Below are 12,722 nucleotides of genomic sequence, written 5' to 3' on the forward strand. Positions count from 1 at the left end.
CTATAACAACGAACGTGCTCAACTTCAATAATACTCTCTGATTGCAGATCAATTACTCACTGTTTACACACACATTGATGCCGTCACGTTGTGACCATTTATATATACCAGGCTACCCGATATCTAGTAATCTCCCGACACTAGTCACGTGACTTCGCTGACGCAACAATATATAAATATAGTATGGAACAAAGAGGTCACATGACAGGATAATGTTGTAAGACTTAGAAGAGATATCTTAGCACCCCGGGTGTTGGTTTAGAGTACTGTTGTTTTGTTCAATTAAGATGGATTTCTTGATTTTTCGTTTGTTTATATTTGGTTCTTTGTTTAAAATTACTGCGTTTTTAATAGAAATACTATGGTTTTTGAGTTATAATGGTGGAAAACATGGGACGGTTTTTTTATTGTGTTCTGTGAACCTGGTTTCCAATTTTCTTCCTGTTTCTCCGATATAGAATTCTGGGCAGTTATTGCATGTTATTTTGTAAATGATGTTGGTATTGTGCGATTCTAAGCAATTTTTGTTTAGTAACGATTTTAATTTAGGGCCGGTTTTTTGAGAGACTTTGGCGTTGACAGGAATATCGTATTTAATGGCTAGTTTTGTCCAAGTGTGGTTAATTATTCAGCTGGTTTCAGGGACAAAACTAAAAACAAAACAAAACATAGTATATTTATTAAAAACACAGTAATTTTAAACAAAGAACCAAACATAAACAAACGAAAAATCAAGTATGAGTTTTAATTATTGTATGATATAGGGCAATTTAAACCTATTGTCATGTATTGTATGCTCAGATTGTGTAAGATATAGTCCTTTTAGGACAGGAAATGTAATAATATAGTACTGAAAATCTTTAAACAATAATTTTTATTCATTGTATTATCCTTTTTGGGATGAATTAATTAGTTCTAAGAGTCCTTTTTCAGGACTTGATTTAATTATAAATGTATTAATGACTTAGAACTGTAAATCTTTAAACAATAAGTTTCAATTATTGTATCATCCCTTTTAGAATTAATTAATTATTAAGGAATTAGTACCAAGAGTTATTTTTATGACTATTTAATTATAATTGAATTAGAGCTAAGTATCCTTTTAAGGAACGATTTAATTAATTAATGATTAATTATCGACATGATGAGACATGCATTGTATGAGTCATGGCAGCATAGAAACACGTTTTCTACTTTGTGGTAGAATGGTTTAATTATTAATTAATTAACTAGTAAATTAGTGTTAAGTGTCCTTATAAGGACGAATTAATTATGAATGAGTTAATGAATTAGTCTTAAGCGTCCTTTTTAGGACGATTTAATTAATTAATGATTAATCATCGACACGATGAGACATGTATTGTATGAGTTATGGCCACCTGTCATGGCGGCCTAGAAACACGTTTTCTACTTTGTGGTAGGATGGTTTAATTATTAATTAATTAACTAATGAAATAGTGTTCACTGTCCTTTTTTATGACCATTTAATTAACTATCGAATTAGTGATTAATTGTATTAATTATGTTTTCTACTTTATGGTACTATTACAATTATAGCTGCCTGTCTGGTATCGAACTATAATTTCAGCTCTCCATAAGTTAGTTTGTTGAACTATGACGTTATGACTGCCTGTCATGCAGCCTAGAAAGTTTTTGAACTATGACTTCTTCATCTTTGATGGCATCACCGTCTCCTCCCCTGGGGCAGCCAATCAGCGTGAGGCGGCATCCTTTTGCCGCGACCGTTCCGCCCTTACTACTTACTGTTATGTTTGCTGTTAGGTATTTCAAAATTGAGCAACTTGTTCGGGATTTTTAAATATGCCAAAAGCATCACCAACCAAGTGCATATCTTCGGTAGTATAATAGTTTTAAAGATATTGGGCGTTCTTCTAACCGCTGTTTTTCGTGGAATCAAAGAAAAATATTAGTCAAAGAAGAAAATATTGAGACACTACATTTATTTGATTACGGAGATTTAGTTTTGAACACAAAATGGGATACTTTGGTACCAAAAGTCACGAGTTTTGAACACACGTTTAGAGATCCGCATATAATTTCCACTCTTTATTTTTAATAAGACATCACTTAGTTCTATCGTTTCTTCTAAAGGGATGTTGGTAAGCAAAATCATGAAAACTGCATAATAAGCTTTGAAATCAAACAAGAGATTCATATTTCTTGTTACAGTACAAAAATTATACCAGAGATGTGAATTATCTTAAGGTTAGGGATACTGCTGCCCTAACTTTAGTTGGCCTTCTTTAAGCTTCTTGACGGGAAGCAATATTTCTCATTCATTGCAATTTTTCTGTACCATTGAATGCATTGGTTGAGTCACAACCTGATAATATAGACAATTTCTTCACTAATGTATTCTGCTACAGTACATATGAGAATGCCGGTTTGGTTTATAATTTTCGCGAAAAAATACACAGAGAATGTCTGCGCAGACCCGATATCTAACTTTGATATGATAGATTAAAGGGAAGTAAGCTAGTTAATAACATCCATCAACAATTTTGGGTTATGCTTGTTTCATCGAATAGTAGTATTAGACAGTCACTTTTTATGGTGCACCCTCAACTCCAAAATGTGAAACATTTTTGTGGTAAAAGAACGCGAACAGTGAAATCTTTGGCACACTAAATGTTTAAAGTTTTTCACACACAATCTAGCTTAAGAATGAACTTTATAACAATGATAAGTGATTACAATACAAATTTAAAAAGTTAACACTGTTATGGTATTAAATGCAATAAAAGCCATTTAGCTTAGAGAGAGAAAACAACAACAATAAGTTCGGCTGAAATATTATTGTCTTTAGATACTTTTCTCACACGATGTAAGTAAATCACGAGTTTCTTTAGAGTTATCTTGCACCTATAAGAAATTTTGATATAACAGGCAAGTTTGAAATATTGCTACAGATTTTTCATACTTTTTTGTGAATCTAAAGCTTTCAGCAGAAACAAATATAGATCCAAGTAATATTGTTGCGTCAGCGAGGTCAGGTGACTAGTATCACGCCACCTCTTTCTAGAAATATCCTGTTCCTTCGTGAACGCCCTAGCGTTTACTAGATGTGTGTTAGTCTTGTATATATAAGACCGACCACGAAGCGACGGGGAGGTAGTGAGTAATTGAACTGCAGTCAGAGGGTGTGTAATTGAACTGAGTATTGTCGAGCCCGAGCACGTGAGATGTTCTTTGAGAATTATAGCGTTGTTATAGAGCGACTGTTGAAATTAAGTGTATCGGTAAAGTTGTATTCGGAAAGAATAAACCAGTTTTATTTAAGAAAGGACTTGTGTCACTAAAGTTTCGTCGGAACGAATTTACGGAAAATTAACTAACGAACAGAGACGTAACAATATCATACTGTGCCAATCTGATGAATTACACACACACTTAATATCATTCAAATTACACCCGCTGTCAGTTCTTAACACATGATTTTATATATCACTTCATCAGGTAAAATGTTTTCAGTAGATATTTCCCTAAGCAGATTCTCACGATACAACCCAAACAACAGTTATAAACAACGATTTTTAAAACTAATTGATACGATTTGCTGCGAAATAAGCCATTGATCATTCACAATTCTGGCACCGTGGACAAGGGATAATCCTTTTTTTTTGGGGGGGGGATATCATTAAGTCTTTTTTGTTGTAATATTTTCAGGTCAATTGGAAATATTTTGAGTTATATTAGATAATCTCACCAATTAGGAAATTCAATCATAATATAGAATTAATAAACAGTTCTGAATTTAAACTGACTGAGTTAATGCTAAGGAATAAGAGGATTCTGAATTTATACTGTTTGAGTTTATGCTAAGGAATTAAAGAGCTGAATACAAAGTGTAAGACACAGTGAAAACAACCTTTATTAGACTTAAAACAAAAACATAACGTGTTCCTTACCAGATTAACATGTGAGACCTGGTTCAGATTAGACTTGAAATAAGACTAACTAAATGAGAGGTTTCTATCTAAAGCGAAACCGGCCCGACATGGCCAGGTGCTTAAGACGCTTGACTCGCATTCTGCGGGTTCGAATCCCCGTTCCACCAAATATGCTCGCCCTTTCAGCCGTGGGGGCGTTATAATGGACGGTCAATCCCAGTATTCGTTGGTAAAAGAGTAGCCCAAGATTTGGCGGTGGGTGGTGATGACTAGCTGCCTTCCCTCTAGTCTTACACTGCTAAATTAGGGACGGCTAGCGCAGATAGCCCTCGTGTAGCTTTGCGCGAAATTACAAAAACAAACAAAGTAAAGCGAAACCTCGCGTTTTCTTAGTGCGACAACATCAACATGAGACTAGTCATTTTCATTACAAATTAGTGGGGCCGTGATCTTTACATATTACTTGCACAACCAGTGAAGGACATTGCTCTTGATACACTGAAACACGGTAACGAATGATAACTTGAAACAAGATCAACTTGACGATTTTTCCTGACAAGATGTCACGTAAAGCCCTGCATATATTTAGAATTGTTTGTTTGTTTGTATTTAAGCGTAAAGCTACACAATAAACTATCTGTGTTCTGCTCACCAAGGGTATTGAAACCTAGTTTTTAGCGTTATAAGTCCTCAGACATGCCGCTGTACCATTGGGGTGCTATTCAGTATTAAAAATAAGTTCAGAATAAATATTAATACTAAACAAAGAAGAAACTTATGGTATATTCCTATGCTACAATGTTAGCAGATTCAAAAATCTAAACTGATCGAATACTACTCAAATAAAATTTTTAAAAACCATAAATAGAATTTTGGGTGACACTAAATTTAGTTAAGAAATAGTTTAATTTTACGTGAAGTGTTTAGATATGAACTACCTAATATACATTTTTTCATAATTGGTGAAAAGTTTACACTGCTAGTTGAAATTTTTATTAAGAAAACAAATAAAGAATATAAAATATCATAATATATACTAATAAGTTCTACTGAATTAGTTTTTATATCAATTTCAAACAGATTGATAATAAAAACAATACGAAAAGAGAACTAGAAGGACGAAAGAACAAAATATTAGATACATGACCGTGTTCAGTACATTCATATATATACCTATAAATCACTAAAGATACCACTGAGGCTAGATTTGTTGTGATTTGAATATTGTACTAATTTAAATTTATAGAAGCAAACTAATTAGTCCGGTATTATTAATATTATTTTTTTTGTATGTGTGTGTGTGCAGGTTGTAGCTACATTTTTGTTCGTGACATTCATAGATATGATTGGCCGACAAGTGAAAAAATAGGAACTTGCCATTCTCTTCTCGAAGCTTTCGATTTTAACGTATTGAGTGTAATAACTTTTATTCCAGTGGGAGTAGGAGGTGTAGGTTTTTGTTTTAGCTCTTGTTATATTTAACGGGGAAGTTCTTTTGTAGTAAAAAAGTTTTATAGTATTAATTTAAAAATCTAGATTCATAAAAAATGATCAGTCATTATGAATATACAGACTTGTACGTGTGTGTGTTTCAAATATTACGTTTTTAAAATTCTGTAGTACCACTACGAGTACTATTTAATTTATGCAGAGAATAAGCAATAGCTTAGGCCTGTGAATGTGATCGTGAAATTAAAATTATGCTCGACTACATTAAAACAGACATATTAGGGTGGAACAAGTACAGTTTTGTAAAGAATTATAATCATCATTGCAATTAACATATGAATAATGAAATGATAATTTGGGAATGATATTTAAATAACATGTTTTACAATTAATTTAATATAATTCTTGATACTTAAATTTGCAATATTTTTGAGTTTAGTTTATTCATACTTATTGCTAATGTAAATACTGTGAATGTGATAAACTTCAGCAGTTGTTCCTACAAAAATATTTTTAAGTTTTCACTGCACAGTGTTTTGGCATGTTTAATTAATATGTGCATTTTGACTTCATAAGCGATCTTGGAACAGTCTTTCTTCTTTTTTTTTTGGTCTTATTGAAATTATCTGGGACGTGATGTTGAGTTGTATGTGAATTTAGGCCTACCATGTGTGGTTTGGTTTTTGATTATCAAGAATTTCATTATAAGGAAAAAAAATTCATTCTTATTAATAAGATATGTCCTCATCATGTGTTCTTTGATTCAAAATTCAAATTCAGCATACTGTGGTATGATCCAGGCCATTTCTTGCTCATTCAACATGCTGTCATATCAGTGGAACCTGCAAACAAGAGAAAAAAAATCCATATATTACATTTAAAACCTTTATTTATTTGCTAATCATAATGACTCGGAACTGGGATGTACAATATTCAGTGTGTCATAAGCAAAGATATGTGGATATAGTAGTTTAAAAATTATTATTATTACCAAACACAACACACTGAATGAGTCTGCATTATGTTAAAGAAAAATTTTTATTGAATGAAATTTTAAGCCTTTGTATCAACATTCACAAAACACTCAAATCTGTCATCGTTTAGGGTTGTGAGATAAATTATTGTTTGATTTGTATTTGTACTTCTGAATCTATAGAGGAAAAAAGTCATAATTGGAAAATTTATGTTTATAACTTTAAGTTCATAGTAGTTAAATTATTGAACTATTCCACTCATTCATGTGATGATTGACCTCGTATATGCCTGAAAAGTGCTCTTGACTTTGAATTATATATAAATGCACTTTTTAACAGACAGGTTTGTAGAGTGCACTTTGATAGAAAAAAACATGACAGTATGAATCTTAGTGAAGACATGCTTACATTAGATGATATGTTACTAAATTAAATATATAGTGTTCAAAATGTAAAAGGGGCCATCCAGGACTGCAGTCCAAACTGAACTTGTGAGGTTAGGCACTGCATTCCTCAGGTCAGACGTAAAGCTGTGTTCTTCAGGTAGTGGTAAGCCAGGCATGTAGCATTGTTCCTCATTTACTTTTATATATATATATATCTCCTTGTATAAAAGTTATGTAAGTTGTGTTATTAATGTGTGAATGTCATGTACTTTTCATATACAGTATCCTATTAGTGCAATAAATAACTAAAAAATGTTTTTCTTATATTACTTTACATTGTATTTAGATATTAAAAAATGTGTGACCTTTCTTCAGAATTGTGACTTTTTTCTTGTGACTATTTCCAGCCACCTGTACTTACACTGCTATTGTTCTTGTCTGAAGAAAGGTTAGCATTGCCTACATGGCACATTTCACTAGCTCGTAATGGATAACTTTAAAGTTTTGATATAGTTCTGGTTTAGCATCTGTTTAAATGATGAAAGACAGCATCTAGCTATATTTAAGATAACTGCATCTACATTTTTTTCTACTTCTACTAAGTTCAAGATGTAGAGAAAATGTTTATTGAAAGGAACAAAATAAGGCACTTTTGTAGTTATGTCAGAGCCATCGATGATAGAAATAGACCTGAGGAACTATTAATATAAAAAAAGTTACTTCTAAGCTCCATGGATGTGCTGCAATTGTTTGAGAATTTATTTAATTTTTTGGCTCTAGGCAAGAAATTTTTACCAGAATGCAAAGATTAAATACTAGATTATTATTGAGCCAGAAGTAAACTGGCTAGAATTGAGAATAGGAAATTCATGCAGTTGTTTTCTTATGTGAAGAGCTTGAATGAAGTAGGCTGGGAAATGGAATGTTTGGGAAGCTTCAGATGATTTTCGGGACTAAATACTAAGTTTAGCTAGAGGGGTAAATAACTGACCTTAAGGGATTATGTTTTTAATTTTAGATGCTATGAGGATAATAAAATAGTTCATAGTGTCAGGGAAGATGAAAATAATAAACATGTTATTTTCTACTAATACTATAAGTCTTGTCTTTGCAATAAATGCAAACATTTCAGGCATGGGTTGCTGTCAGCATGTTAGCTGTTGGCAGCAATGTGTTTTGATTATAGAAAGACATTGTTTAAATTACGTCTCTTGAAAGAAAAAGGTGCTTATTGGCATTTATACAGGTCTTCTGATCAGAATGCTACCTTTCATAACATGTACAAACTGCCAATACAAGTACTTGTTAATAGGGAAAATTGACTGGGTTTGCCTTTTCTTCAGAGATAAAGAAATGTAGGATTTTTTTGTCATTATTCACGTGAAAGGCCTTAATAATAAATAATTTAGACCTTTTAATATGGAGGGATATGGCTAGAAATATTCTTGGTGTTTTTTGTTTTTATTCAAACAGATGTATATGTAATAAGAATCATACTTTCAACTGCAGGAAGGCAGCATTTGACAGTTGGCTTTTAGCTAACAGTTCTTAGCATGGTTTTAGTAAAAGTGTGTTCTTGCCTTAATAATGACTGAAATAATCATGAATTTACCCTTTTATAACTCAGAATATATCTTTATTTAGATGTATTCATATAATTTTTATAAATTTTAATACATTGTTCTGGATGTAGTATGATGTTCGTGTTAATTAACTGTCAAAAAAGGTCATAAACGTATACAAATCTCAGGTAAAGTTGCATATGCTGATGGCTAGAAACTTGTATCATTTTTGGCTCTGTGTTTGGTTCCCCACTGAAGTAAGCCCATCTCAAGGAGATGACTTAGATACTTACGATTTTGACTGAGTTAGGGTTTTTTTTCTCTCTTATAAAGTTTGTGGGGAATAATTCTTGATGTATGCAGTATTGAGTTCTGGTATACTGCACTTTAGCATTTTTGTCTGAATTTTTTGCAGTAAATCAGAATCTTTGTCATGTGCAGACATGACATGGATTTTCTGTCTTTGTTTTAGAAGAGCCTTCTCTTAACCTCAGCAGCCAGTTAGTTAAAAGAAAACTAGGTCAGTTGGTAAGCAAAACAATTGACACTGTTTTTGCTGTGAGTAAACTTTTGTTTGCATGCGTTTGTATGTTTTTTCTTTGCTATGTGTGGTTGATTTATACTTTGCACAATGTTTTCCAAACGTGTATTTTTTTGATACTTTTGAAATTTTCTGTCATTTGTCAGTGGACATTAAATTATTGGAGTTTTTTTTATTGGGGTTTAACCTTTATAGGTAATGGCACTTCAGTTGATTCTTGATTTATTTTAAACATGTGGGATATGTGTATGGATGTGAAGAGATACATGTTGTTTGTTATTTGATATTTTATTGCATTTAATTTGGTAGGTGGTGGAGAGATGTTGATAGACTAAATAACTGTCCATCACTTTGCTCATTTGAGTTTTAAATAATTGATTCAGCATTAAAAAAAACAGACGTTCATTGAAATTATTTCTTTTAGTTAAGACTTGACCTTCATGAACTGCTCATGTTTTGTGTTTAATCTCAACTCTTGATTATGTTGTAATAATTAGTTCTTTGTTAGAAAATATTATAAATAAAAATATGAATCTCTAAGTGATAAGATTGTTTTTTACAATTTGGGGGATGGAAGTAACTTAGAATGCCTGCATTTTTCAATTTCAGACATTTGTTTATTTAAAGATATATTGTCACCTGTAAGTAGTAAAAAGTCGTGTTTTCATTTAATAACCATTTAATTTTATAATATTCTCTATTTTTAAAAATATGAGTAGTTTTTCTTTTGGAAATTCAAAAAATTAATATAAATTTAAGTTTCATCCTTTTTTTTGTTTAACAGAATTGTTAATTGCTTTTGGCAGAAGTTTGAAGCATAGATGATAAAGTGTGAAGGATGATTGTTTAATGAAGGACATGGCAGATATCAAAGCTTTAGAACATCCTACATTAAAGGTTAGTTTGTGTTCACTTGACAGCTACTAATTGAAGTATTATTTTAACTCAAATAGTTACATAATCTTAAAGATACCATGTTTAATGCAAGTATGAACTTCACCTTGCTACAGAGGATTGTCTCCTGTCAAACCTTGTATTTAAGTTATTGAGACTTTGTGTATTGAAGATGTCCAATAAAACTATAAAATTACAAGAAGCATTATTTACAGTACCATCTCTCTCATAAGATGTAAAACTATGATTATCAGTATGTTAGACAAATCTTTATGGCCCTTATAAAATCCATTTGAATGCTTCATTATCATTTTTGTGTATTTTTCTTAAAGTTCTGTTATAAGCTACATTTTTTAAATTTAATTGTTTTGCCAGAGAGATGCTTGATGTAATATGATTAGCACATGGCTTAATGTGTGAAACTCTCTCCATATTTTACAACAGTTTTATTACTATAAAAATGCAAATAAGGCTAGAATATATGATGATTGATTATTGAGTTAGTAAGTTGGTCTTACTGTCAGTTAGTTACTCACCGAGTTCAATTTTGTGAATATTGAGTTTGTGTTTTGACAAAGAAATATAAATACAAGAAAGTCACAAATATAAGAGAAGTTAATAACTAAGTTGAATTGCTATATTATTATCTACTGTGAACTTAGGTTTATTAATGAATATTAGTTAAGCTATATTATAGTACTTGTACTTGAATAAATAAAATGATTTTGTTATCAATAAGTGCTCTGGATTTTGCACTGTTGTTATTTTTTGGACTGGTTTTTGCATTATTATTATTTTTTTCTGAATAATCCAAAAAAAACCCTTTACAACACTTGTTACTATTGTCAAGAGTGATACTGTTTTAATAAAAGATTACATTCAAACTAAACTTCAAAGTGGAACACATGCTGGAAGTGAAATTAAAAATTTAATAGAAATGGTGGAAAAAGCCCAGAAAATTTAAAGAAGACTAAGAAGAAAGAGACAAAATTAAAATATCAGGAAGAAAGTTATAGAGAATTAAAAAGCAATCCAGAAGAACAAAATAGAATATTAAAAGAAAACAAAGAAGAAAGAAATTTAAGAATGAAATACTAGAATGAGATACAAATTTTGTATGATAATTGAGAACCCAGATCAGTTTGATGGAAGACAAAATAGGAAATGTTCATACTTATGTTGAAAAAGCTATAGGAATGTACAGAAGGACATAGATGCCATGATAAAACATATAAAAACTTAATTTGCAAATAAAAGGATCAAACCTGTTACTCCCCTCTCTCTGCATTTTCACAAAAATTCCAAACTCAAACACAGTTAACTATGCAATATGGAATAGGAGATCTCATTTGGTCTACCAGTTATTACTCTTTTTGCCATTTACAACTACAAGACCTTCCTCGACTACTTCAGCTATACTGCTACTTCATAAAGTTATGGAACTTAGCAGACCTTTTCAACAATATGCTCTGTCAATAAACCAACAAATTATGACAGAAAGGTACCATGGGAGGCATATCTAGCACAGATTGAAATTGTTTCCGAAGTGAATCAATGGAATAGTGAACAGGATCTATTGATTTTTACAAAAAAAACATATTTCTTATTTCCACTAGTGTATTTCTGTACGGGTTGGTTTGATATGGCTGTCATCATAACCTCAAATAAAAAAATAAAAATAAATTATGTTTTTTTGTTCTAGTATGACTACAAATTATAACACGAAAACACAAATTTTTGGTCTAAATAGCATAAATTACATAACATTATACATTTTTATATATACTTATTATTTTTATTATATTGATCTTCCAGGCATTCCTGGCTAACGTTACAGGTTACAGTGGTGTGGAGCACTTGCACTAGTGTTAGCGTATCCAATAATATATATAACTGAAATGTAATCTTTACAAAGTGACCTGTCTTGGCTGTATTTTAGTGGACTAATATTTTGTAAAATACAGTCACATTTCAACTGTTATACGTTATATACATAAACATTATTTCTATTTACAGATAAGCTCTTAAAACTTATTTTTCTTAAAATATAGAAGTAAATAAAGATGTAAAGCAAACAACTATCCCTTCTAGTTATGACCTTTGCACTCGGTTACCGCTTGTTGTAGGTTGCTAAGCCTTATGAAATTTCCCACGTGGAGGATGTAAAAAGAAAATTTTAAAGGTTTAATTTCTTAATTTAAAAAGAAGTATTAAAACAATTTCTTAAAACTCACTCATGTATGTCACATGACATGTCTGCCCTATAAGTTGTTAAATTTACATTTTAATACTTCTACTATACAATTTAAACAGTGCTTAGCTAGTTAATAACTCAAATTCATATATTGATGAGATAGAATATAAAATAAGAACCTCCTATATTAGTGATTTGCTGAGATATCAATATATTTAGCTAACCTAACAGAGAAACTCCTTTCATTCTTTTGAAGCCACTTATTTACTCATGATTACCTGTCATAAGTAGACATTTATAACTAATAGAAAGAGCAGATATTGAACCTCATAAATCTGATGGTTGTTTGTCAGTTGTGTGGTGAGGAAAGCTGAAATTTACTAGAACATGTTGATATTTTTTTACTAAAATTGTTGCTCTGAACAGAAATTAAATTTTTAATCTATTTATACCTTAGTTAGAAATTGAAATAAATTATCTTAGTTTGAGATATCCTATTCTCGTAAGTGATAAATTTTTTTTTCTAAAATGGGTATTTAAAATTTACAGTTTGCGAGAATCGTTGAGGCTTAGCAAGAGGGTTAATAACCAAGTTTCCAGAGTACAAGTAGATTTCGTAACATCATTAGTACTAGAAATCACAGTTTTTATGTATATTTTTTATTTATTGTTATGGGTTTCAATGAAAGTAAAAAAACTAATCATTTACGTGTAAATAGTAATATGTATATATCTATCTATCTATCTATATATATATATACACACACACACACGTATGTACATATTATATAATTAAATGTATTGTTAATTA

General features: G+C 31.0%; 1 protein-coding gene across 5 annotated transcripts in view; it reads left to right on the top strand.

Moving 5' to 3' along the window:
• Positions 1 to 5,228: 5,228 nt before the first annotated feature.
• LOC106466923 (macrophage erythroblast attacher-like) overlaps positions 5,229 to 12,722 on the top strand; it is a 32,387-nt gene continuing 24,893 nt past the window's right edge. Inside the window, exons 1-2 of one of the 5 annotated variants that reach the window (XM_022395016.1) lie at positions 5,229 to 5,360; positions 9,608 to 9,720. In XM_022395016.1, the coding sequence (XP_022250724.1) occupies positions 9,673 to 9,720 (48 nt within the window). In that variant the 5' untranslated portion in view covers positions 5,229 to 5,360; positions 9,608 to 9,672. Of the gene's footprint in view, positions 5,361 to 5,380; positions 5,488 to 5,808; positions 6,893 to 8,780; positions 8,811 to 9,607; positions 9,721 to 12,722 lie in introns of those variants that run through there. The other 4 variants (XM_022395019.1, XM_013927236.2, XM_022395018.1 and 1 more) reach the window with 4 other exon arrangements.

This window comes from Limulus polyphemus, unplaced genomic scaffold (genome assembly GCF_000517525.1).
Source record: "Limulus polyphemus unplaced genomic scaffold, Limulus_polyphemus-2.1.2 Scaffold2425, whole genome shotgun sequence".
Classification (NCBI taxonomy): domain Eukaryota; kingdom Metazoa; phylum Arthropoda; class Merostomata; order Xiphosura; family Limulidae; genus Limulus; species Limulus polyphemus.